The sequence below is a fragment of the Nycticebus coucang genome, chromosome 17, assembly GCF_027406575.1.
Source record: "Nycticebus coucang isolate mNycCou1 chromosome 17, mNycCou1.pri, whole genome shotgun sequence".
Lineage (NCBI taxonomy): Eukaryota > Metazoa > Chordata > Mammalia > Primates > Lorisidae > Nycticebus > Nycticebus coucang.
Window position 1 is genome coordinate 80,033,903 of NC_069796.1, and position 23,520 is coordinate 80,057,422.

The 23,520-nt window shown below is 49.8% G+C and overlaps 1 protein-coding gene across 2 annotated transcripts in view; it reads right to left on the bottom strand.

Annotated features, from left to right (window-relative positions):
- The window catches only part of LOC128569255 (maestro heat-like repeat-containing protein family member 1), a 24,314-nt gene extending 7,684 nt beyond the window's left edge, over nt 1–16,630 (bottom strand). For both annotated transcript variants that reach the window (XR_008375293.1, XM_053567394.1), the window contains exons 1-13: nt 16,508–16,630; nt 16,042–16,182; nt 10,083–10,181; nt 9,449–9,527; nt 8,794–8,904; nt 7,737–7,810; nt 6,696–6,812; nt 6,463–6,513; nt 5,617–5,761; nt 4,932–4,975; nt 4,152–4,293; nt 3,559–3,611; nt 2,799–2,906 (exon numbers count right to left, since the gene is read on the bottom strand). Coding sequence is in view for 1 of the 2 variants with exons in the window: in XM_053567394.1 (XP_053423369.1) it covers nt 2,799–2,906; nt 3,559–3,611; nt 4,152–4,293; nt 4,932–4,975; nt 5,617–5,761; nt 6,463–6,513; nt 6,696–6,812; nt 7,737–7,810; nt 8,794–8,904; nt 9,449–9,527; nt 10,083–10,181; nt 16,042–16,182; nt 16,508–16,597 (1,254 nt within the window). In the remaining variant the exon portion in view is untranslated. The remainder of the gene's footprint in view (nt 1–2,798; nt 2,907–3,558; nt 3,612–4,151; nt 4,294–4,931; nt 4,976–5,616; nt 5,762–6,462; nt 6,514–6,695; nt 6,813–7,736; nt 7,811–8,793; nt 8,905–9,448; nt 9,528–10,082; nt 10,182–16,041; nt 16,183–16,507) is intronic.
- Nucleotides 16,631–23,520: the final 6,890 nt, after the last annotated feature.

The window sequence follows — 23,520 nt, forward strand, 5'->3', positions numbered from 1 at the left end:
CCCCTCCTTTCCCCAGACCAACCATGGACACCAGGGACAGGCAGGTCGGGGTGCGGGTGGTATAAAAGCTCCCTCACTAGGCTCAGGTCAGGAGAGGCTGGTGCAATTGACCTGCAGTGCTCCCCTGGACTCAGATCACAGCCTGGCTCAGCTTCTCCCCTTCCCTGCGTCCTTCACACTCCAGCTTCTCCGAGGGTGCTCACATCTCCACCTCAGCCTCTGAAGCTACAATATCTGACCTAAAGCAATTACTTCTCTGCTTGGCTGGCAACTTACTGTTTGTCTTCCCAGATGGATTAACTCCTGCCCAGGGGGATCCATCTCCCCAGCAAGCCCTGGATGTCGGAGTTTCCCAGAACGCTAGAGTTTCAGGGCTAACGCCGGGAGCATCTTGTGTAAGCCAAGGTGGATGAGCACATCTGTGAAAGCTGCCCTCTCCAGCCCCACGGAGAGGCAAGGGGCAGCTCCCTGTGACTTTGATTCGTCTATTCCCTCAGGCACACAAGGGCCTCCCGAGGCCAGGGTCTGGTCTTTTTGTGATGCCCAGAGCCCAGGACAGGGCCTGCTGAGCTGTGGGTGCTCAGTGCACATTTCCAACCAGGCGGTTGTGGGTGAGGATCCCTGCTTGCTTTCGTTTGTATTCCAAATAGACCCCCACAAAGCCCTGCACACAGTAGGTGTTCATTCATACTTGTTTGTGATTGAGGAGCAAACTGCCAGTCCTAGAAAGGAGGGCTCTGATCTGGAGCCTCTTCCTAAGCCCAGATAAAGTGCTGCTCAGTGACTGATAAACAAGATTAGCAAAGGAGAAACCCAGATTCAAGTGCCAGTCCTACCACACACCTGCTCAAGACACTAACTTCCCCTGGATTCTGTTTTCTCACCATTGACATAAGGATAGTAGCAGTGACAGGTGCATTTAGCTTCCTGAGTTTACAAAGTGCCGGCACAGGGATCCTAGTGTTCTATCCTCATTAGCTTCCTTGGGATGTGTGGCCATTTTTCTCTCTTCCCAAGTGAGGGAACTGAGACATCAGGACACTTGCCGTGCAGAGCACATGAAGCAGCTGGAGGGGGCCCAGGCCTTCCCTCCTCAGCCCATGAGCTGTGAGAGAGAAGCTCCCAAGCTTCTGACTCCGCTCTGGACCCTGACAGAAGGCACGGGCCTAAGATGAAGGAGGCCTCCCTATTCAATAAATGGTGTTGGGAGAATTGGATGTCTGCGTGTAAAAGACTGAAACTGGACCCACACCTTTCCCCACTCACAAAAATTGATTCAAGATGGATAAAGGACTTAAATTTAAGGCACGAAACAATAAAAATCCTCAAAGAAAGCATAGGAAAAACACTGGAAGATATTGGCCTGGGGGAAGACTTCATGAAGAAGACTGCCATGGCAATTGCAACAACAACAAAAATAAACAAATGGGACTTCATTAAACTGAAAAGCTTCTGTACAGCTAAGGTGACGATAACCAAAGCAAAGAGACAACCCACACAATGGGAAAGGATATTTGCATATTTTCAATCAGACAAAAGCTTGATAACCAGGATCTATAGAGAACTCAAATTAATCCACGTGAAAAAAGCCAACAATCCCCTATATCAATGGGCAAGAGACATGAATAGAACTTTCTCTAAAGACGACAGACGAATGGCTAACAAACACATGAAAAAATGTTCATCATCTCTATATATTAGAGAAATGCAAATCAAAACATCCCTGAGATATCATCTAACCCCAGAGAGAATGGCCCACATCACAAAATCTCAAAACTGCAGATGCTGGCGTGGATGTGGAGAGAAGGGAACACTTTTACACTGCTGGTGGGACTGCAAACTAGTACAACCTTTCTGGAAGGAAGTATGGAGAAACCTCAAAGCACTCAACCTAGACCTCCCATTCGATCCTGCAATCCCATTACTGGGCATCTACCCAGAAGGAAAAAAATCCTTTTATCATAAGGACACTTGTACTAGACTGTTTATTGCAGCTCAATTTACAATCGCCAAAATGTGGAAACAGCCTAAATGCCCACCAACCCAGGAATGGATTAACAAGCTGTGGTATATGTATACCATGGAATACTATTCAGCCATTAAAAAAAATGGAGACTTTACATCCTTCGTATTAACCTGGATGGAAGTGGAAGACATTATTCTTAGTAAAGCATCACAAGAATGGAGAAGCATGAATCCTATGTACTCAATCTTGATATGAGGACAATTAATGACAATTAAGGTTATGGGGGGGGAAGCAGAAAGAGAGAGGGAGGGAGTGGGGTGGGGCCTTAGTGTGTGTCACACTTTATGGGGGCAAGACATGATTGCAAGAGGGACTTTACCTAACAATTGCAATCAGTGTAACTGGCTTATTGTACCCTCAATGAATCCCCAACAATAAAAAAAAGAGAAAAAAAAAAAAAGATGAAGGAGGCCTTCAAATACTGTGGGAACAAACCTGCTCAGATCTGACTTGGACCATAATCTTTTCACGGCAACCAAGCGCCAGCTCCCCTCTGTTACATGCTAGTTGGGGAACCAGTTAGGACAAAAGATGGGGAGTGCTTGAAGAAGCCTGAATACCACCCATCTGACACTCTCCATCTTACTTTGGCTCCTGGTGAGCCTCCCAGCTCGCTGTCCTCCCATCCCTCAATTCCTCATGGTATAGGGACACTAGTGTGCTCTTCCCTCATGGCCTGTCCTCATGAGCACATCCCAAGCCCTTCTCCCCAGCACCCTCCACCACCCTCTACTCCAGCATCCCTTCTCCCCAGCCACACGCTCAGACCCACCTTCTGCTCTTCCTCGTCCCTGCCATCCTGTGTCCTCTCCAGGATGGTCAGTGTGAATTCCTCCAGCCAGTGGACATCCTCGATGGCCAGCAATGACTGGCTGGAAAACTGAGAAAGATGAAGGGAGAAGGGATCACACACAACAGCAGAGGGCTTTCTGTCCACAGAAGTGGGACATGAGACTAGCGAGTGGCAGGGTTGTTATCTGGAAAGAGGAGCAAAGAGCTCCAGAAATGGGGAAGAGCTGAAATACACAGGGGGCAGGGGCTGGTCAGGACAGAGAATGACAGCTCAGTGAAAGGAAGGTAATGTCACCTCATGTGGACCAACAACCCTTTCCCTTTTAAGCCCCTCCCTTATTCTCCCATTTGCTTCTGGATGATAGGAGTAAATATTCCCATTTTACAAATGGGGAAGCTGAGATGTGGAAGGGCAAAACTGCTTGCCAAAGGACACCCCTAAGCGGGGGGGGAGATTCTTCCCTTCCTGTCGAAGGAGGAATCTCGAGAGCATGGAGGGGGCTGAGGTTGAGGGCAGAGCCTGAGCCCTCAACTAAGGCTTGAATCGGAGGGCTTTGCCCTCCCACAGTTTTCCTCTGTGCTGCAGGCACCAGGAAACCAGGGTGCCTGGAAGGAGGTTCCTAGGCTCAGGGAGGTCCCTTGATGGGGTCCTCTGCCACTGGGGGTCCCAGGGCCTTGCTTCCAACTGGACTGTAGAAAGGGTGCCATGTCGGGGGTGACTGGTCTTGGGGGCGGCTCACCTGGAGCAGCCTGGCCTCCCACGCGTCCTGATCCAGGCATCTCTCTGTGTGCTCTGTGACAGGAGACAAAGATTGCTGACCACCAGACCCGAGATTCCAGCAAGAAAAGAGCCCACAATGGACACTCGGCTGGGCCCGAGAGTCCAGCGTCTCATCTCGATCTCACCATAGTTCTGCATCATAACTACAGTCCCCACTCAGAGGCTCCAAGGCCTGAGTAGCCGTCATAGACCAAACACGCACAGCTGGCCGGTGTCCAAGTGAGGATTCCTAGCTGGGTCTGTCTGGTCCTGAGGCCCACGTTCCACCCTGATCCTCCACCCACAGGAAGGGGCGGCAGGTGGTCTGAGAATTCTGGAGCCTCAGAGCTCTGGCCTGCATGTGAGCCCAGGTGACTGCAGGGCTCAGGGCGGGCCCCATCCAGACAGCACCCAGAGGCACAGAGGGCAGGTCCCAGATCTGCTCATCCCTGTAAGTTGCACCCTCTAACTTCTGACATCCATCCTGGGACTCCCACCCTAGGGACACTCCCACCCTTCTGGAGTCGGCCCCACTGCCCAGCTCTGTCCTTCCACCTGCCAGGATGCCCTCACCATACAGCATCTCCAGCATCTCGGGGATCTCCTTCTCCCACAGTGGGCCCACACTTTCGTGCATGGCCGTATTCAGGGTGAGGAGGAGCCGCAGGGCGCTGACTCCAAACCTGTCTCCCCTGTAGGGCTTCAGGGCGCACAGCTGGGAAACAGCAGCACACAGGGATGGACGGAGGGATTTGAGGGAAGGAATGAAGAACATTAGAACAAACCCACAGAGCGGTGCAGCTGACGCTCAGCCCTCTCGTTCTTTTCCACTGTGGAACATGTTCCCTCACAAGCCCTCAGGTGCCACCTCATCTGTGATGCCGTACATGGTGTGGGAGGACGGGCAGCCTTTGTGCTGCTGAGACTCCACTTTCCCCCATGGGTTCCTCCATGAGTGTGCTCTTCACACTTTACTCTGGGTGGTGAGATCATCCCCAATGTGACCTCACTCAATGACACTGAGGACACCTCATAGGCATTTACAAGGGTGGTCTATGCCTTATCTGTCCATGTGCTCATAATGTCTATTATAGGAACTGAAAAAGCACTTGCTGGTACTTGTTTACAGAGACACTGACAGGGAGGCCACACAGGAGATGGTCAGGCCTTCCAGTCTCCCATTTCTCCCTGATCCCAGTCCAACCCTGGTGCCCAGTGCTTTCCTCTAAGCCCTTTGGAAGTCCTTGCCCCAACACCTTCTTCTACACCCAGGGTAACGAGCAGGACTCAGCTGATGTGGAATGATCCGGAGTTGGACGGACAGATGGAGATGTCTATCCCAGCATCACTTACCACAAGATGGATGAGGAGGCCCTGTGGGGAGATGAGCTCAAATGCTACAACAAAGAGAGGATAAAAGAACAGGACAGGGTCAGGGCAAGCTCTGGGGCCACCTCCAGCCCCCCACCACAGCCCCAGCTCAGGACTTCCGAGGAGGAGAAAAGGCAAGATGGAGAAGGCGCTGCTGTGCCAGGGCCTGGAATTTATCCACTCAGCCTAAAACACAAACCACTGCCATTGCAGCTTATAGAATAAACAAACACCAAGTTGGAATGGACACCCTCACCTCATCCGTCAACCCCCGGGATGAGAGGTCAGGGTGGGTGTGTGAAGAGTGAGGCGGAACTGAGGCAGAGGAGGAACAAGAAGAGGGAGGTCTGTGTGCCCATGACGGTGTGTTTACCACCCCTGGGCTCTGGGCTTTGAAAATGGGGAGCAAAGGGCAGAGGACCTTGTGTGTGGCTGCTGTGTTAATGACAGGGTGAGGGCAGATGGGCTCAAGCTTTGACCCTAACCTTTCATCTTCCTCCCCAATCTAGGACCAGATGTCGTCTTTAGCCTCACTACACCACTGACCCTCACTTTAGCCTCACTACACCACTACATACATCACAAGGTCTCAGACTGTGCTCACCCCCATACCTGGAGCCTGGAGCTTAAAAGGCCACCGCCCCATGAATGTTCCCCCTGCACTCACTTCTGTGGTGGATTCTGCTGATGTCGGGGGTCTTGCCCTGGGCCTGGGCCCTCAGAGCCACCTCCGTGGCACTCTCACTCAGCACCACGAAGGCCGAGGTGTGGTCGGGCTCACATATCAGGCTGAGCAGCTCAGGCAAGGGCACCTGGAAGGGGACATGCCAGGGCTTCAGTGACAACCCCTCATCAGCCCCATCACCTGTCCTCCAACCCATGGCATAGATGCCTTTTGTGGCGGGGCCTGTGAGGCCTGTAGACAAGGCTGCTCTCCCCCAGGCCTTCCCATTGTCTCTGTTTGTGTCTCAGCCTCTCTCTCCTGTCACCCATATTGGTAAAATGTCACCACAGTCCTTGTTAAAATGACATCAGAAAGGATTCAGTAAGATAGAGGGCCTTCCTGAAATTTGGAATTGTGTTCACTGGAGAACATTCCAGAGGCAGAGGAAAGGTGAGAGATCTGGAGACAGAAGTTGCTGAGAGGGAATGGGGATGCTGCAGGGAGGAGGGGCCCTCCCCGCTGTACCCTTATGGCCCTCTTGCCCACATGTCCACTGCCCGGCAGTCAGCTCCCAGGAGCCCTCAGGAATACTTGGAGGCTGCTGTGAGCACCTTCCCCTTTCACACAGAAGGAGGAAGTGCAGCCCTCAGAGCAACTCGCTCAAGATGTCACAGCCAGACCCCTACAGAGGGACTGAGACTTGGGACATCGGGTCTTCAGACTTACACAAGGAGACGGAGATGGGCAGATGGAGGGAAGGGAGAGGAAGGCAGTCTGGGGGTTAGAGGAGTGGGCTGGGAGACAGGGGAGCAGGACATGGGCGGCCTCTTTGACCCCAGCTGTTTGTACCATCTGCAGGATCTTTAAACACATGCTTCGGCAGCATATGTCCTCTTCATTCTGGAGAAAGGACGAAAGAACAAAGATCCGAAAGCAAGGCCAGCTGACTCTCCTGGGTCAAGGCCAACCCCTCCCATCCTGCCAGCCCAGCCCTTGGCACTCTGTTCCTCACCCTGCCCTTTCTCTCTGCCCTCCCCCGAGGCTGGCTCCCTCCCTTGACCCTCAGGGCTGGCCCCACTCACTGATGGGTCTGCCATGATGATACTGAGGACATAGTCCATAACAACGCCACCTTGAGTAAGGTCCAGGTATCGATGGTGGCCCAGCACCTCAAGGAATCTCAGGAGAGCCACACGCACCTGTGGGGTCACAGACTGTCATATGCAAGACAGCAAGGGACCTCAGGGAGGCCATCTGACCTCTCGGGCTGCAAGTGAGGACACGGAGCACCTCAGCAGCTTAGAGAGGTCTTTGGGGGGAACATGGTCTCGCGGTTCCAAGTCCACTATGACTCTTCAGTGAACCCTGTGGCCATGCCAGGGCTCCATCACTGAACCTGACCACTTCTGGAGTTCTGACTGACATCAGCTCCCAATACCTACCTGGAGAACTCCTAGCACTGAGCTTATCCACCCTATGTGTCCTCAGAGATACCTGGGCAGGGGAAAACCTGAGTCCAGGAAAGGCCCCGTGTTCTGGGCTTTCTTAATCAAGCCAGGAACAAATCCTGCAATTCCTGAGGGCCCACTCTCTACATGAGCCTTCTGTGGACTGGGGCCGTGTCTTTCAGGATGACACCACTCCCCTACATTTAGTGCTCAGAGCCAATGTGCCCTGTTCTCTCCCTACACTGTCCTGCAGCATCCGAGCTGGGAGTCTCTGCTGCCTCCAATCCTGGCTGTAAAGCTTGTACAAAGCACAGCTGCTCAGACCCCACTCTAGGACATGATGCTGAGGCATTTGCGCCCTCTACAAACTGAGTTCTCAGGGCACCGATCAGTACTATTTGCAGCTCCATGGCTCCTAGAGGACAGCACAATGCTGCCCTGAGGAAAGGCTTCATAGGAGGCACGTTGGAGACAACTATCTGCTTAGTGGCCTCGTCCTGGGCTTTGAAAAACCCAGTAGTTTCCCAAGGGCAAGGGCCTGAGATTGGAATTGGCTTGGGTAGGGTGCCCTCCCTTCATCCTCTTTTACCAACCCCCTCTCAAGGGACCATGAAGTGGACCTCAAGGTCTCAGAATGCAATGACCCTCCCAGTGCAAACACAGCCCCCGGCTCACTGGTCTTTGGTCCTTCTCAATCACTGATAGGATGGAGTCCATCACCTCCGTCTTCAGCTCCTCTGTCAGGGGCACTAGAGAAAACACAGATGTGCAGCAGGAGGGCAGCTTCCTCTGTCCTCCTCTCTTGTTTCAGGAGACATAGGAGGACGGACAGGTGGGAGATCCAGGTGCAGCCCTAGTTTTCAAAGGCCAGGCTGCATCTTCAGAGGTGTCAGCCACCCTTCCTCCTTCCAACTGCATGGAAATTGACCAGCCAAGATGGAGAAATGCCCTGAGACAGTCCTTTCACCAAGCTGGCCCTGGAGCCCCAGCATGCCAGTCTCCATGACTACCCACACAAACGTCCTCTCAGGCAATCCGCCCTCCCACCCTCTGTGCACATCAGCCTGTAGGACGTGGCCTTGCCCTTTCTCACCGTGAGCGCCCTTGGGGATTGCCTCCTGCCCTGTCTGTGGTCCACCCCTTTGTGAAGCCCGACCCAGCCTCTGATGGATCCCTTTCTGCATTCCTGCCCACTGTCACTGGGCACCGGTGGAAGCTACTCAGTGCACATGGCCTGGCTTCGTTTCCACAGAAACAGTCTCCCTCTTCCCTGCCCACCAGAGAGCTCGTAGAGAACAGGGACCAAGTCCTCCTTATGTGTTTTCTCAGTGCCCAGCCCTGTGTCCAGCACAGAGTGGGTGTGCAAAATAAGTGCTTGCCTGGAGGTGACACCTGCTGTTCATTAAAAGAGTCAGAGATAAACCGCAATCAAGCAGCCTGCGTGACAGGCGCTGTTCTCAGCACACATGCACCTGTGTGCTCACTAAACCCCCACAGGCAGCTAATATTTTAACTCCCAGTTTTCAAATGGGTACACAGAGGCACAGACTGAAAGGGACTTGCTCAAGCTTGCCCAACTGGTAAGAGGCAAAGCCAGTATTTGGACTCACAGAGTTTACTTTAAGTTTCAAACAGTGGTTTTAATTACAAGGCTGCACTGCATCTCAGAGAAAGGAAATGCCCCTGGAAAGAACAAGCCCAGGAGCCCCAGGGCTGCAGCCCTTCCACTCACCTCCAGGCACCACCACCCTGAAGGCCTCAAGGGCAGACATAGCTGTTCTTTCATCTGCAGATTTCACTGCTTCCTTAAGAAGCTGGAACACAGGATCCCTGCTTAACTGGCCTACCAGAAAGGTGTGAAGAGAAGAGAATCATGGGGTGTAGGCAGCAGGCCATAAGATGGAGTAAATCAGGCTCACAGCAAACCAGTAATGCTGGGCGGGATAAACCAGGGTCCAGCAGGATGGAGAAAAGGAGGAGGAAGACAGAGAAGCGCAGTTTGTGCGGCATTTCCCGTGTGTCAGGGGTGCTGCTGAAAGCTTTTCCTGAGCTAGGCCTTGGCGCCCCTCCCCTGCCCCCCACGTGCCTTGCCCTAGGCCAGCCCCTGCTCAGAGTGCCAATGACATTGTCTCCTTTCTGAGCTGGGAATCCCCACAGAAGAAAGGGAAAATGGGGCAGGGGCCAGCCAATGCCTGTTCCCTTTCAGATCATTTCATTTTAGGCAAAGCTCTCAGGAATTCCTCAGCTTCTGGTCTAGAAGGATGAAACCCTCCCTGGAGAACTCCCGCCTCCCTCTGGTCCAGGAACAGACAAAAGTGGTCCTGATTGTACACACACATGTTTTTGCACACACACACACCTGGGGACAGGCAAAGGTGCTCACTTACTCAGGGAGTAGAAAGCTCTCTGGGCTAGGCTGTGGCTCTGTAAAGAGACAGCTGGGGGCTCTCTGTCATCATCACGCATCTGTGGGGAGACCAAGGCCATCAGTCCTGGAGAACTGAAATCAGGGCCCCTTGGAGTGACTGAGGAGACTGGGGCATGAAATCATGACAAGTGTGGTGCCGAGTTATGAGGCAAACAGGAAAACAGGACCCTGGAACCCTCCTCCCCTCCCCACAGGGAGAAAGATAGTGGCTAACAAATCAAATACAAGGGTCTCCCCCTTTTGCAAAATGTCACTAGTCCATTTCCACTCCACACCACAGAAGCCCTGGCATTTCCCATTGGCTGACAGAGCAGCTGAAACCTCCTCCCCTTTCCCAGAGTTTCAGGGGAGCAACAAAGGCCTTTCACCCCAGGACAAATACAGGGTGTGTCCAATTGACCATAAAGATTCCTCTTTGCGTCCAGAATCCAGGAACCTGCCTGTTCCAGGAGAGCCTGAGGTTGTACAGCTAAGGTCGCCATGTGAAAGACTCCTGTGCTGGGCGCAGGGGGTGACCTACTCTGGGGAAGCCATCCTCTCCAAAGCAGAGGGAAAGGGTGAGCCCAGGACGCTCCTAGCAGCAGGGCACTCACCTGCTCTAGCAGGATGGCAGCAACATTCCGTGCCTGGGACCTCAGCAAGGTATCTCCTTGTCTCCTATGGTAGAGTTCCTCCAGAACGTGGCAGAGACACTGTGTGAGAGACAGTCAGGCTAAGGTTCCCAGCCCCTTGCACAACCTCCAGGGAAATGCTCTCTCCTCACATCTCCCCTTTAAGGATAGTCCAAGCCATCATCATTGCACAGAGCCCTCTAGGGACCTCCTTCACAGCCAAACACAGCCAGCACCTGCCCTCGGGCCCCATCCAGGAAGCTATGCTGAATTTCAAATAAGCTCACTATTCCTCAAAAAATGTCATGAAATTCAGCAATGAAGCTGTTGGCTGACTTTGAAGAAACAGAATGAACTAATTAATCATGGCCAGAGCAAGAACTGGTTCTGTTCTCTGATACTAAAAATTCCGGAAATTAAATGTATGAGCCTGAATATATCCCATCTGCTTCATGGAGTCTTCTGTTTTGTAGGTTGTTCATAACACCGGTGCGTGGAAACAGTCTTAAGAGTCTACATGTGAGCACACTCCATTTGTTTTCAAAGTAGCTTTTGTGAAAGTATGATGTCAATGTCACAAACTGCATATTTTAAATGTACAATTTAATACATTTTGAAAACATATACACCTGTGAAACTATCATCACACTTAAAAGAATAATCTTCCCATCACCCCCAAAACTTTGATCTTGCCTCTGTGAAATCCCTCTTTACCTCTCTCACTGAGGCTACTAGTGCTCTGTTATCTGTCTCTGAAGGTCTGTCCCTTACATTTCATGAAATGGCCAAACTGTTTTCCAAAGTGGTGTGCCGATTCATTCTAACAGATTTGTACTGGATTCTCATATATTTCCGTTTACTTAAGCCTTCTTTAGCTTCTCACAGCAATGATGAGCAGTTTCCAGTGTACAGATTCTATGCATCTAGTCACATTGATTCCCAAGTATTTCATATGTTTATATAGCTGGTTGTGTTGACTGCAAATAAACACAATTATTTGTTTCCTTCCTGATCTGTTTGCCAATTTGGTCAAATTGTTGCACATCTCTCATGTGTGCCTTGCTGTCCTATCAATTATTGAAGGAGGCACGTTGGAATCTCTGATTGTAGTTATGAGTTTGTCTGTTTCTTCTTACCGTTCTGTCAGTGTATGCTTTAGCTATTTTGAAGCTCTGCTATTACATCTATAAACATTTAGAATTATTGGATGCTCATGATAAATTGACCGCTCTATCATTATGAAATGACCTTCTTACTTTACCCTGACGGCCTGCCCAATGGACCCCTCACGTGGGCCAGCCAGCCCCCACCCCCAGGCAGAGCTGGTTAGTGCTAGTTATTGTCCAAAGAAAGCGTACAGTGGACTGAGAAATATCCGGATTCTTAATCACTGTCCCCTGGAGTGAGAGAGGAGGTGAGAGAAGGAGGAAGAGTGTGGCCCAAATATTTCCATGATTAGCCCAGACTTGGGCAGGAACCTCAGCTCCTGACCATTCTGTAGACCAGCACATTCGATATAAATTTCATCCTCCAAATCACACACTTGCTGCACAAAGCAACCTCTGCTCCACGCCCTTAGACATCTCCCAGAGTTACCACCCAGATGTGTGCCAGGAGGTGAGGAAATGAGAGGCTGTGGTCAGGCCACTGCTGGAAAAAAACTCAGAGCACACATGTGAGGATGGCTGCCTCTTCATGTACCAAGGGAAGGGCCCGGAAGTGGCAGTGCAGGGGAAGACTCAAACAGAGCTCTCTGAAAACTTGATGCTAATGGAACTTCCCATTCAAAAACTCCTCCTCTTGGAAATTCACAAATGCAGATAGCATATACAGCAACAACGAAAAGTGTGCCTCTCAGATGCCAACTCAGAGGGGTGTCATTGACCAGCATCTCTAGCTGCCAGCCTCTGGAATCCACCACTGTGTTAAACTGAGGCCAGACTCTCAAGGCTGCTCCGGGCCAGTGTCAGTCACTAAGACAGGCTGTCCAATAAGACGGGCTACTCCAGTCACACTTGGGACTTCTCTGTTGGGTGACTTTGGTCCAATCACTCCCTGTTCACACTTTCTTAGAACTACACTGGGATCGAGGACCTTCCCATCGTCTTCCCTCCTCCTGTTAAGGATTAGGCCTGCATCACAGACTGATGACTCTCCCAGCCTCCTCTGCGCCCTCCTTATTTTCTGTCACAGGGTTTTCTCCAATAAATCTCTCACACTCCTAGCCCCATCTTGGTAGTGGCTTCTTGTAGGTCCAGACCAACCCAGACATCAGAAACTATGAGCAGTCCTACATCGGAGAAACTCATTTAACTCAGTGTTTCCCACTCATTCTGCTAAATGATGAACTTTCATTTTCTTGGAAGACTCATGAAGAGGTATTGGGAACACAAACTGAGAAATGCCATAGGAAAGGGAAATCTAGAAGTTGGGGTTCTGGTTCCGGCTCTGGGTCCGCTGCTAATAAAAATCCTCTAATATTTGAGTCATCTTTCTACTGTAGGCAGAATTCAGAGATCACGCAGAAAATTCCAGACCCCTGTGTCCACCCTCCCTCTGGCAGTTATTCAATCAAGCACTAGTCTAGGTCTTGATGTGAAAGAATTTTGCAGAGGTAATTAAGGTCCCATATCAGCTGACCTTAGAATAGGGAGATTATCCCCTTGGGCTTGATCTGACTGCATGAGCCCTTTGACATTCTGGGTCTAGAGGTCAGAGACAGGGAGGGCAGAGGGATTTGAAGCATGACAGGGACTTCCTAAGGAAAGCCATTGCTGGCTTTGAAGGTGGAGAGTGCCTCAGGACAAGGAACATGAGTGGCCTTTAAGTGGTGATAACCCCAGGCTGATAGTGACAAAAGAGGCAGCTCAATCTTATAACCCTGAGGAATCAATTTTGTGGCAATTTGCTGCACAGCAACAGAAAGGGACTATAACTGCACACTGTGCTTTCACAGCCATGGCACCGCACAGTAATCTTGTGGTGCAGGTGCACTGTCACCATTTTATAGGTGGGGAAAAAGAAACTCAGGGAAGGTGCCTGACTGGCTCAAGGCTGACAGCTAGTAAATGCCACTTGGAACTCGCAAGTGGTCTCCACAGTCAGCCTGGGCACATGCCCCCCAGCCAGGTGAGCCCTTGGAGCCTGTGCTCCTCACCAGCACAAACAGGCTGGGGGTGGGAGAACGGACCACGTGCCTTGCTGTGCCACCCTCCCTGCAGGGCTGCTGGGGGGAACAAGGCTACTGGAGGGACAGGGGTGTCTACCACCACCTTACAGAGGGTAGTGTGTGGGACAGAAGGCCTTGGCTTGGAGGTAAGGTGGTGAGTAATCTCAGCCAGTGCCCTCTTGTGTCTCAGGGGGTTCTTCCCTAGGAGACTGCCCAGTCACCCCAGAAGGACTCGTGACTGCTCTCTTATGTCCATCTCCGCATAGTCTACTTCCAGTTGTGACAAAACGTGATGGTTTGTCCATCTCACAGACAGGGTACTTCCCCTCGCACATTGTGGCCTCCTGAACAGTGGGCAGGGCCACTCAGGCCAGGTCCTTTCTGACCAGCCCGTCATGACAGTCTGTCAAACTCACCCAGAGGTCTCCTGGGGAACACTGCTCCCTTTGTACCTTTTCCTCTCTTCAGCACCCTCCTCCCTCCTTGGCCCTACTTCCTTGCAGAAACCTACCATCCTCCCCACCATCCTGGGAGATACTTAGATGCCTCTTTCTTGCTAAGGCCTAAATTACAGCAATTTAGAGGAATAGTTCTTAATTGAGGACAAAGTGTGTGCACAATTCTATGTGAATATGCCTTTCAAGGGATCCGAGTCTTAAAACAGGCTGATAGTCACTGATAAAACTATTTCTCCAGACTCCCGTGCATCTGGGCTCTTTGGGGTTCCTGTGTGTGTCAGAAAACATGGCTGTGGCAGGGTCCAGTAGCTAATACCTGTAATCCAAGCACTCTGCAAGGCTAAGGCAGAAGGATCCCTTGAGCTCAGCAGTTCAAGACCAGCCAGAGCAAGAGTGAGACCCCATCTCTACAAAAAAATTGAAAAATGTGCTGGGCATGGTGGTGGGTGCCTATAGTCCCAGCTACTTGGGTGGCTGAGGCAGGAAGATCGCTTGAGCCCAGGAGTGAGGTTATGAACTAGACTAAAACCACTACATCCCAGCCTAGGCAGCATAATGTGACTTTGTCCACTCCCACCCCCCCACCGAAAATGTCCATGTCCAGTCCCTGGGCTGCAGTTATCACAGGCTATACAGGAACTGGCAACAGAAAGAGTCCAAGACACATGAGGATGCTCCATTCATGGGCAAATTTCCAGGACTTTGCTCTTTGGTCTCACTCATGGGAACCAGTCCCTTGCCACATGTCCCCAAGCTTATCTGAGCACTGGACCTCAATGCTCTCACTGCCCCCTTTCCATTCAAACCCTCCTGATTCAGTCTGCCTCCCTTTATTTGACAAATCATAATCTTATGTATGTGTGGCATGCAACATGACATTTGGAAATAGGGGTACACATGGACTGGATAAAGTTTGGGCTAATAAACATACACATCATCTCATACCCTCATCATTTTATGTGCTTAGAGCACTGAAAACCTATGCACCAATTTTCATGGATACTGTAGAGTGTTATTAGTTCAACTGTTTGTGTCCACACGGAAGTGACGTCACGTGCTGTTTGCCTTTCTCTGCCTGCTTTCTTTGACTTAGCACAATGCCCTCCAGTTTCAGTGTCATGTTGTCACGAGTGACAGGAGGCCTGCCTGTGGAAAGGCACAATCACATTGCATTGTGCACATATGCCACATTGTTTTAACTGCTCATTCTAGATGGATAATTAGACGGACTCCACACCTTGGCTATTGTGAATAAGGCTGCAATGGGAAACCAGGGAAAGCTTCCCGTGTCTGTCCACTGAGAGTGAGATTAGCTTTGGGCTTCTCACATGTTCTCCTTACCGTGTTGTGGCACATTCCATCTACACCTCAATGTTGAAAGCTTTTCCTCCTTGAAAGGTATTAAGTTTTGTCAAATAATTTTTCTTCTTCTCTCAAGATAATCATCTGTTTTTTTTCCTTCATTCTCCTAATATGCTATATCATATTTATGAATCTATGGATGGTGAACCATCCCCTAGGATCATGATGAAGGATGCTTTCAACGTGCTATTGAATTTAGTTAGGTGTATGGGGTCGAATTTCTGCATGTATGTTCCTCAGGGATGTTGTCCCATAATTTGTTTTTCTTCTAAGTGTTCCTGTCTGGTTTGGGGATAATGGTAATTCTGGCTTCATGAGTTTCTTTAATTTTATTCAATTTGGGGGGAAGAGTTTGGGAGAAGTGTTGTTATTCTTTCTTTAAATGGTTGGTATAATTCAGCAGTGACACCTCAGGTCCTGGGCTTCTCTTTCATGGGAGACTTTTTAGCATTGATCCAGCACCGTTACCCATTATTGGTCTATTATGTCTGCTTCATTCTTCAAAAAGCAATTCCAATGTCACCCCTCTGAAAAGCTTCCTTACTTTCCTACAGGCACAACTAGTCACAGTTTCTCTGCTTCCTCTGGTTGCCCCTCCACATAGCTAGAAAGCAGCTCCAAGGCAAACACAATGACTTATCCATCCCCACTTCCCCAGCCCCGTTTACAGCAGCTGCTCAATAACTGTGGGATGCATTCACTGAGGCGTCAGCAAACCTGTGTAAAATGCCAGCTGAGCAATGTTTTAGGCATTGCCATCCAGAGGGTTTCTGTGGCAGCTGGCTCACTCTGCTGTTGTATTGCAGCCTTGGACAATGCACAGACTCTACGTAAATGATGGGCATGGCCGATTTCCAGTAAACCTTATGAATGCATGCTTCAGCATGAACTACTCAATAAATATGAAATATACGAACTAGGTTCACTTCCTTCTCACCTCCACCCCGCTCACCTGACAGATGTAGAACGGCCTGACATCTAAGGATGTTAAATTGCTCAGCCACTGGATGAGCCAGGTCACCTGCCTCTCAAGCTTGGTCAAGGGTAGGAGGATGAAGAGGTGGCTGATTGCCTCCATGGCTCTCTCTGCGACCTGCATCCAAGGAGACAGAATGAGTTGCCTCAGCTCATCACTCATCTGGGTATTCCCAGGCCCTGGCAGGTAGAGGGTGCTCAGCAAATGCAAAGGACAGGACTGCATAATTCATGAGTGAGTGCACACTGGAGTGTTTTCTGACTGTGTACCTATTCTTGGCAATGGGAAGAAGTGGCTGAAGAGGGTCCCCCCGCCACCCTGAAACAGTCCTTTGAGTTAGCCTTTCACAAGCAGGTGGACAGTCACTGCCCTTCCCTCCACCTTTGCTCAAGCCTCTCTCCTTCGGCCTATCCACCCAACCCCAACTACCTCCAACTCCCACCTTGCTTTTGCTGGCCAGGGGCCTATGATGGTAGAACAGCAGGAGAGTGATGTGGGCCTTGCTCCTGATGCCATTGATGATGCAATTCATCTTGTCCTCCGGCAGTGCGACTGCCTTATCTAGGACCTTGGGGGCCCCGATGGCCAGTCTTCTGAGCACTGTGAGAGAGCAGGGAGTCGGAGCTGCTGGTCACCTTCCCTCCCCTTAAGGGAAACAGACACACAGACATGTGTGCACAGTCCTCCCACCAGACGCTAAGAAGATCTCTGGGATCCTGTGCTGGAAACACTTGCCCATTCAACATCTCCCCAGCTATCCTATCCTCTCTTCTGATGGCACCTGGTCCACATAGAGAGGCAAGGAAACTGGTGAGGCTGTTAACACTCACAGCCATCTTTGGTCCTGGCCCCGAACCAGGAGACGGAGCATGGCATCTGCTCCCACTCTGGCCCACTCCCAGGGACTCTCCAACCCTTCCCTGGGCTTTGGCATCTATATAGAGAGACCCAGTCTTTCCCTACCCATCTTTGCTCCCTCCCTAATTCCCACAGCTTTCTCCAGAGTCCCCGACCCTCACCCTGACACAGCACCAGCATGTCCTCCTCATTCCGCGTTGTTCTCAGCAGGCTTAGAATGTTTCCCCAGGTGGTAAGGATGTACTTGTCTAACTCTGGGAGGCAGAGAGCAAGAATGATAGCCCCTTGCTAGGGAGGAGCTTTCCACCCTTGCTGCAGGGGAACAGGCTTTGTTGATTAGGGACCATGTGGCCCAGCTTCTCACCCTGACTTTATCTGCAAAGGGTCTAAATGTCCTGGAACAAGGCCTGAATCCCAGCTTTTGTGGATGGGAGATGGGCCTGCCGCCCCAACCCAGCTGCATGTGGGAAGGCACGCTGGGAAGGGAAAGCTCCGTGCGTCAACGCCACACACAAAGCCAGCGGCTACTAGCACCTGCACACATACCCCCTTCCGGGAACATCTGTCTGACCTCAATGGGAGAACATTTGTCCTGATTGGGTCAAGAGATACATTTACAGCCTCTAATGCTGTGGCCCCTGGCCTTACCAGGTAGCACTGCCCTTGTGCTTTGTCCTTTGGACCCTGATAGCCACAAGGCCAGTAAGCTATGTAGTCACTTTGGCAGCCCATGTCCAAGTGGTCAACTAATGGCAGGAAATGTCATTTTCCTAGTGACCTGGTTGGTTTTTGATTGAGATAGATGAGTGGAACGGGTAAGAGAACCATTGCTATCACCAGGTGCACAGGGACACTGTGGAGGATGCCGATTGTGTGGTAGCTCTCTACCTCATCCTGCCACAAGATTGCCCTTCCAGGCCACTTATCCGACCCACAGCCTCAGTGTCTCCTCCTTGCCGATCGCTGGCCCCCACCCCGTCACTGCTTAATGGAACTTTCCCTTCTTCTGTCTCCTCCATCGTTGTTCCTCAGCCTTCTCCCCTGCCCCAGTCTCTTATGCCCTAACACTCTTCCTTCTGAGCCATCCCTGGTCCCCAGGAGCTCCTCCTGAGTTCCTATCGACCCCACAGGGATCCTGGTTTGTCCTCTCTGCTCTACACACCCTGATAATGGCCCAAGTGGAGCTGTCCCATGAGAAGAATTGGGAGATTAGAGAGTCCACACAGTGCTCCTCCCCTCTGCCACGTCCTCTCCCCACACGATCTCTCCTCTCACAGGGGTGCAGACCTGGGTGAAGGCTGAGTCTCCCCACTGCCACCAGAAGGCTCCTTGGAGGCATGTTCTTGTCAGAGGAGTCATCTACCATATTGAGAATCATGTCTAAGTGGTGGTATCCCAGAGACACTAGCACCGAGATACACATCTCCTCCAGTTTTCCGCAAGGCTCCTAGAAAGAGAAGGACTAACTGTATTCAGGCTAATCCCCAAAACAAGCTGCCAGGTGATTCTCTTCTCTCAAGAGGGAAGGAACTCAGTCACCTCAACCTCCCAACTTTCACCTTCCCAGGGGTGGAGTGCAAGAGTTTCCTCAAGTATACAAGAGGACAAGAAGACAAGAAGGGACAAGTTCTCAGCCAGAACAGTCTCTGGACAGAGTGTGACTCTGACGCTCTGGGTAGACTGCGATGGCATCATAGTTCACAGCAACCTCAAACCCTTGAGCTCTGGATTGTGTGTTGGGATGTGTGTGGGGACAGGAGGCTCCAGAGCACAGTACCCCCAGCTGCTGCGAGTGAACCATCAGGAAGGTGGGTGGAAGTTGTGGGAGCAACATTGTAAAGTGCCTGGGAAGTCCAGAGGTCTAGGTCACAAGACAAGTGTGCCAAGAGAAGGCAGGTAAACTAGAAGAGCGATGGTTCCTAGGTAGTAGCTGTCAGAGAAAATTAAGACAGCAGACTTAACCGAGTGTTAGGAAGCTCAGTACAAAAGCATGTGGATGGATAGAGAGGTTGACGTCATGAGCATTCAGGGAAGAGGTGGTGTACAAGACAGCTGAGTGGGTTGAAATAGGTTACTGGGATGACTGAGTCACAGTAACAAAGGTGTCTGCCTATGGTATCCCAGAAGAAGGTTTAGAACACAGTTTGAGAACCAGACCTGATGCTGAGATAGCCCAAACCTGCGTTTGCTTCTCAGTTCTCTTGCCTCACCCCTTAAGTCCATTCGTTTCTTCCATTCTGCATGGGTCCCATTTCTTGAGGTGTGTTCAGAGTACAAAGGCCCCATCACACTGTTGAGAAACCTGAGCTCATCATATCTCAGGTCCCCCTTGGCTTCCAAGTGTCATCATCCACCCAAAGAAAACTCCCAAGTTCACACCTGGGGATCTTTCTTTCCCCCAAACTAGAGGCTCCTTACCATTGTCTGCAGGTAGCTGATAATTATGCCTGCCACTTTCTGGCATCGCTTACGTGGCAGCTGGTTCATCAAGATTTGGGCTTCTATCAGCTTGAGAGTTTCTAACATGGTGTTTGAGGAAACCTAGAAGAGAAAGGGTACTCAAGAAGAAAGGAAGTTCTGAGGGTGGAAATAATAAAGAGAATGGAAATCTCTGGTAGGGAGAGGAAGAGGAGGAGTGAGTGTAGAGCGAGAAATGATGCTAGACCAGGGGTTGTGAAAATGGAGAGGCTATGAGTCATACTAGGAACATTGGTACCAGATATGGAGTGGTGGATGAACTGGACCACCGAGTCATGCTCTGCTCACAGGAAATTTTGCAGGGTCAGTGCCCTAGCCAGCTATGTAGATGGAGGTGATCCTACCTTGGCTGGGGCCAGAAAGATTTCTGAGATGTCCTTACCTTACCAGCTTCCTGTAGCAGCCCCACAAACCTGTTCTGGGGTGGTGTTGGGGTGCTACCCTTCAGGGCCTTTCTAGAGGAGGCTGAGGCACCCATGATGCCAAATATTTCTGTAAGGAATAAAGAGGGGAATGTTTCTCTTCTGCTGGAGGTGGTTATTTTCTTAAAGGCATTTCACTGTGGATGGTGCAAACACACAGAGTATATTGTTTGAGAATCACATGGTTGAAGTTTGCCTCCAGACACAGACTTTGCTCTCTGTGATCATCATCTCCTCGAGCAATTTATGTACCTTGTGGGGCTTTTATTAGGTCACATGCAAAGTACGTATCATAAAAATTAATAGGAGAATCAAAAGGGGTGAGATCATGTGCCAGTAGGTATCAAATTTCCAGATCTCACCCTGTCCTTTGGATCACATCCTTTCTCTGAAGATCCTATGTGCCTTTGATCAGTGGTAGAGAATGGTAGGGGTGAGGGCTGCTTGTTCACAGCACTGTGGAACATTGATTCCTGTCCAATACAAACTTGCAATACTGGCACATACACCCTTGTTCTTAGTTAATAGGGACAGCCAAGAAGAAAGCACAAAGGAGACAACAAGCAAAGCAAGTAGACAATCTTCAGAATGGAAAAAGATATGTGCATATTATGAATTGGACAAAAGTTTAATAACTAGGATCTACAGTGAACTCAAATTAATCAACAAAAAGAGCCAAGCATCCCTTCTATCACTGAGCAAGACAGTTGAATAGAACTTTCTCTAAAGAAGACAGATGAATGGCTAACGAAAATATGAAAAAATGCTCATTGTTCCTCACCATCAGAGAAATGCAAATCAAAACCACCAGGAGATATCACCTAACCTCACTAAGAATGGCCCTCATCACAAAGTCCCAAAGCTGCAGGTGCTGGCATGTAAGTGGAGACAAGGGACCACTTTTACACTGCTGGTGGGACTGCAAACTAATACAACCTTTTGGGAAGGAAGTATGGAGAATTCTCAAAGAACTCCAATTAGACCTCCCATTTGATCCTGCAATCCCATTACTGGGCATCTACCCAGAAGAAATAAAGTCCTTTTAGCATAAGGACATTTGCACTAGACTGTTTATCACAGCTCAATTTCCAATGGCCAGATTTTGGAAACAACCTAAATGCCCACCAACCCAGAAATGGATTAACAAGCTGTGGTATATGAATACTATGGAATACTATTCAGCCATTAACAGAGATGGAGACTTTACATCTTTTCTATTAAGCTGGATGGAGGTGGAATGCATTGTTATTAGTAAAGCATCACAAGAATGGAGAAGCCACAATGCAGTGTACTCAATTCTAATATGAAGACTATAGATGACCTAATACATAGAGGGGAATAAAGCAATGAAGGACCTGGGAGAGGGTAGGAGGGAAGGGGTTGGGGGGGGTCACAGTGTATGACACACTTCGCCGGGACAGGACACAATTATAAGAGGGAATTTATTTAACAAATTCAATCAGTGTAACCTACTTCTTTGTACCCTCAATGAATCCCAAATAAAACAATTAGGAAAAGGAAAAGAGGGCGGCGCCTGTGGCTCAGTGAGTAGGGCGCCGGTCCCATATGCTGAGGGTGGCGGGTTCAAACCCAGCCCCGGCCAAACTGCAACCAAAAAATAGCCGGGCGTTGTGGCGGGCGCCTGTAGTCCCAGCTGCTTGGGAGGCTGAGGCAAGAGAATCGCGTAAGCCCAAGAGTTAGAGGTTGCTGTGAGCCGTGTGACGCCACGGCACTCTACCGAGGGCGGTACAGTGAGACTCTGTCTCTACAAAAAAAAAAAAAAAAAGGAAAAGAAAAAAGCACAGCAAATTAACTTAGGCAGGCTCAGTTTAGTACCAGCAAGAGATTGTTGATTTGCTTCTACCTTTAAATGTCTTCTTTTACCCGTTTGTAAAATGGACATTGTGGTTCCCCTCAGAGGATAACAGATCCCAAGGGAGCTGAGTCCCTGGGAGTTTCTGCCTCCTAGGTCAACAAGCCACACGACCCAGTCAGGACCCCCAGACAGTCCCACTATGAGAAAGCTGTGAGGGCACAGCCGCATACTCGCTCCCACAGCGAGACTCAGGCCTTTTGAACCCTCCTAAAGCCACATCCCTCCACTGTCCAGCTCGTCATGGTTAATGTCAGAGTTACCAATGGACCTTGAGTCTCCCATTTTTCCTTTCCCTTTCTCCTTGTTCAGAGGCCTGATGCCGTCACAGTTTCCAACAAATGGCCACCTCTGACACATTTCTGTAGCCCTAACAGGATGGGCTCTGGGGTCCCACCGCCCAGACTAGGATCCCGGCTGTGCCCTCGCTTAGGTCGGCGTCTCTAAGCCTCAGTTGGCGCATCTGTAAAGTAAATGTGGGTTGCAGTGCTCACCAAAGTGTCTTAGAAGTCTCTAGAAAAGGTATGAAAAGCGCTTGGCCTTGCTGAGGCAACTAAAGACGCCTGTCAGGACGTCCCGCTAGAACTCCAACTGAAGCTCAACCGCCACTGGCGCCCGCCTCGCGCCACCCTTCGTTCTCACATTGGCCTCTCTCCGCCAATCAGATACCAGCTCATTTTTCTGCCTCGTGAAGCCCTTCCTACTCTGATTGGCCTCTCTACTGCCAATCACACTGTGGCTCCACCCCTCAACTGTTGCCTGTTTTTCTTCGATTCTGGGCCCTTCTTTCTCTCTTTGGTCTCTTAACTGCCAAACAGACACTGGCTCTGCCACTTGGTTACACTTCCTTCTTCCCCATCTTGGTTCGCTCCCCTTTGTTTACCTGGCCCTAAGGATGCTTTTGGCGCGAGCTACCCTGAACTTAAAGGGTCTTCTAGGCTGTGGTCAGGAATCTGACCGTTTTGAACTGAAAAGTATAAACACATGTTTCCTGAGGTGGGGGTTAGGTGTTTTTTGTTGTGTTTAAGGATTGGAGTAGGGGTGACCAAACAGAGGTAAAGGTAGTTACTATATAGACAATATTCAATGTCGATTCAAAAGGAAAAACAGTTTTGATACCAGAAAAATCTGTGAAGTAAAGCAATGAAACAAACGCCCAAGATAATTGGAAATGTACTGAGGTCAGATCAGTGATGAATGTGTAATTATTGGACAAGCACTGATGTTTCTGCAGCTTTTGTTTCCTCTCTGCTTTAGGTGAACTGATTGGCAGGTGATTGTTTTGGGCAGACAACAGGCAATATTTTTCATTTTGAACTAGAATGCTTATGTACATATTTGTTTTTTACCTAAATTTGTTTTTGGCTGCCAATATAGGAGAGAAGTGCTTTGTAAACTGAAAGGCAATATACCAACATTATATTTTGTGACTTGGTTTGTAAAATGGAAAGAAAATCTTGATCAGTTAAAGACCATTCATTTTCTAAAATATTAATTTTTGTAATTATGGAATGTAATAAGTTCTTATTATGGCCATAAATGAAAGCAAAATGGCATCTTTATGCATTTCAGATGAGATCATTCCAGAGGAGTCTTTTAGGAAGAGGGTTGGGTAGATGGATCTTTATGTCATGCCGTGAAAGTAAAATAGGGAAGAAGAATCTGCTCAAAAATCCAGAAGATGAGCCTTAGAGGATGAAGAGGTTGTTAAAATACTGTAGATAGGGCTGGGCTTGATGGCTGACACCTGTAATCCTAGCACTCTGGGACAGCTATGTGGCTGGATCCCTTGAGTTCATTAGTTCGAGACGAGCCTGAGCAAGA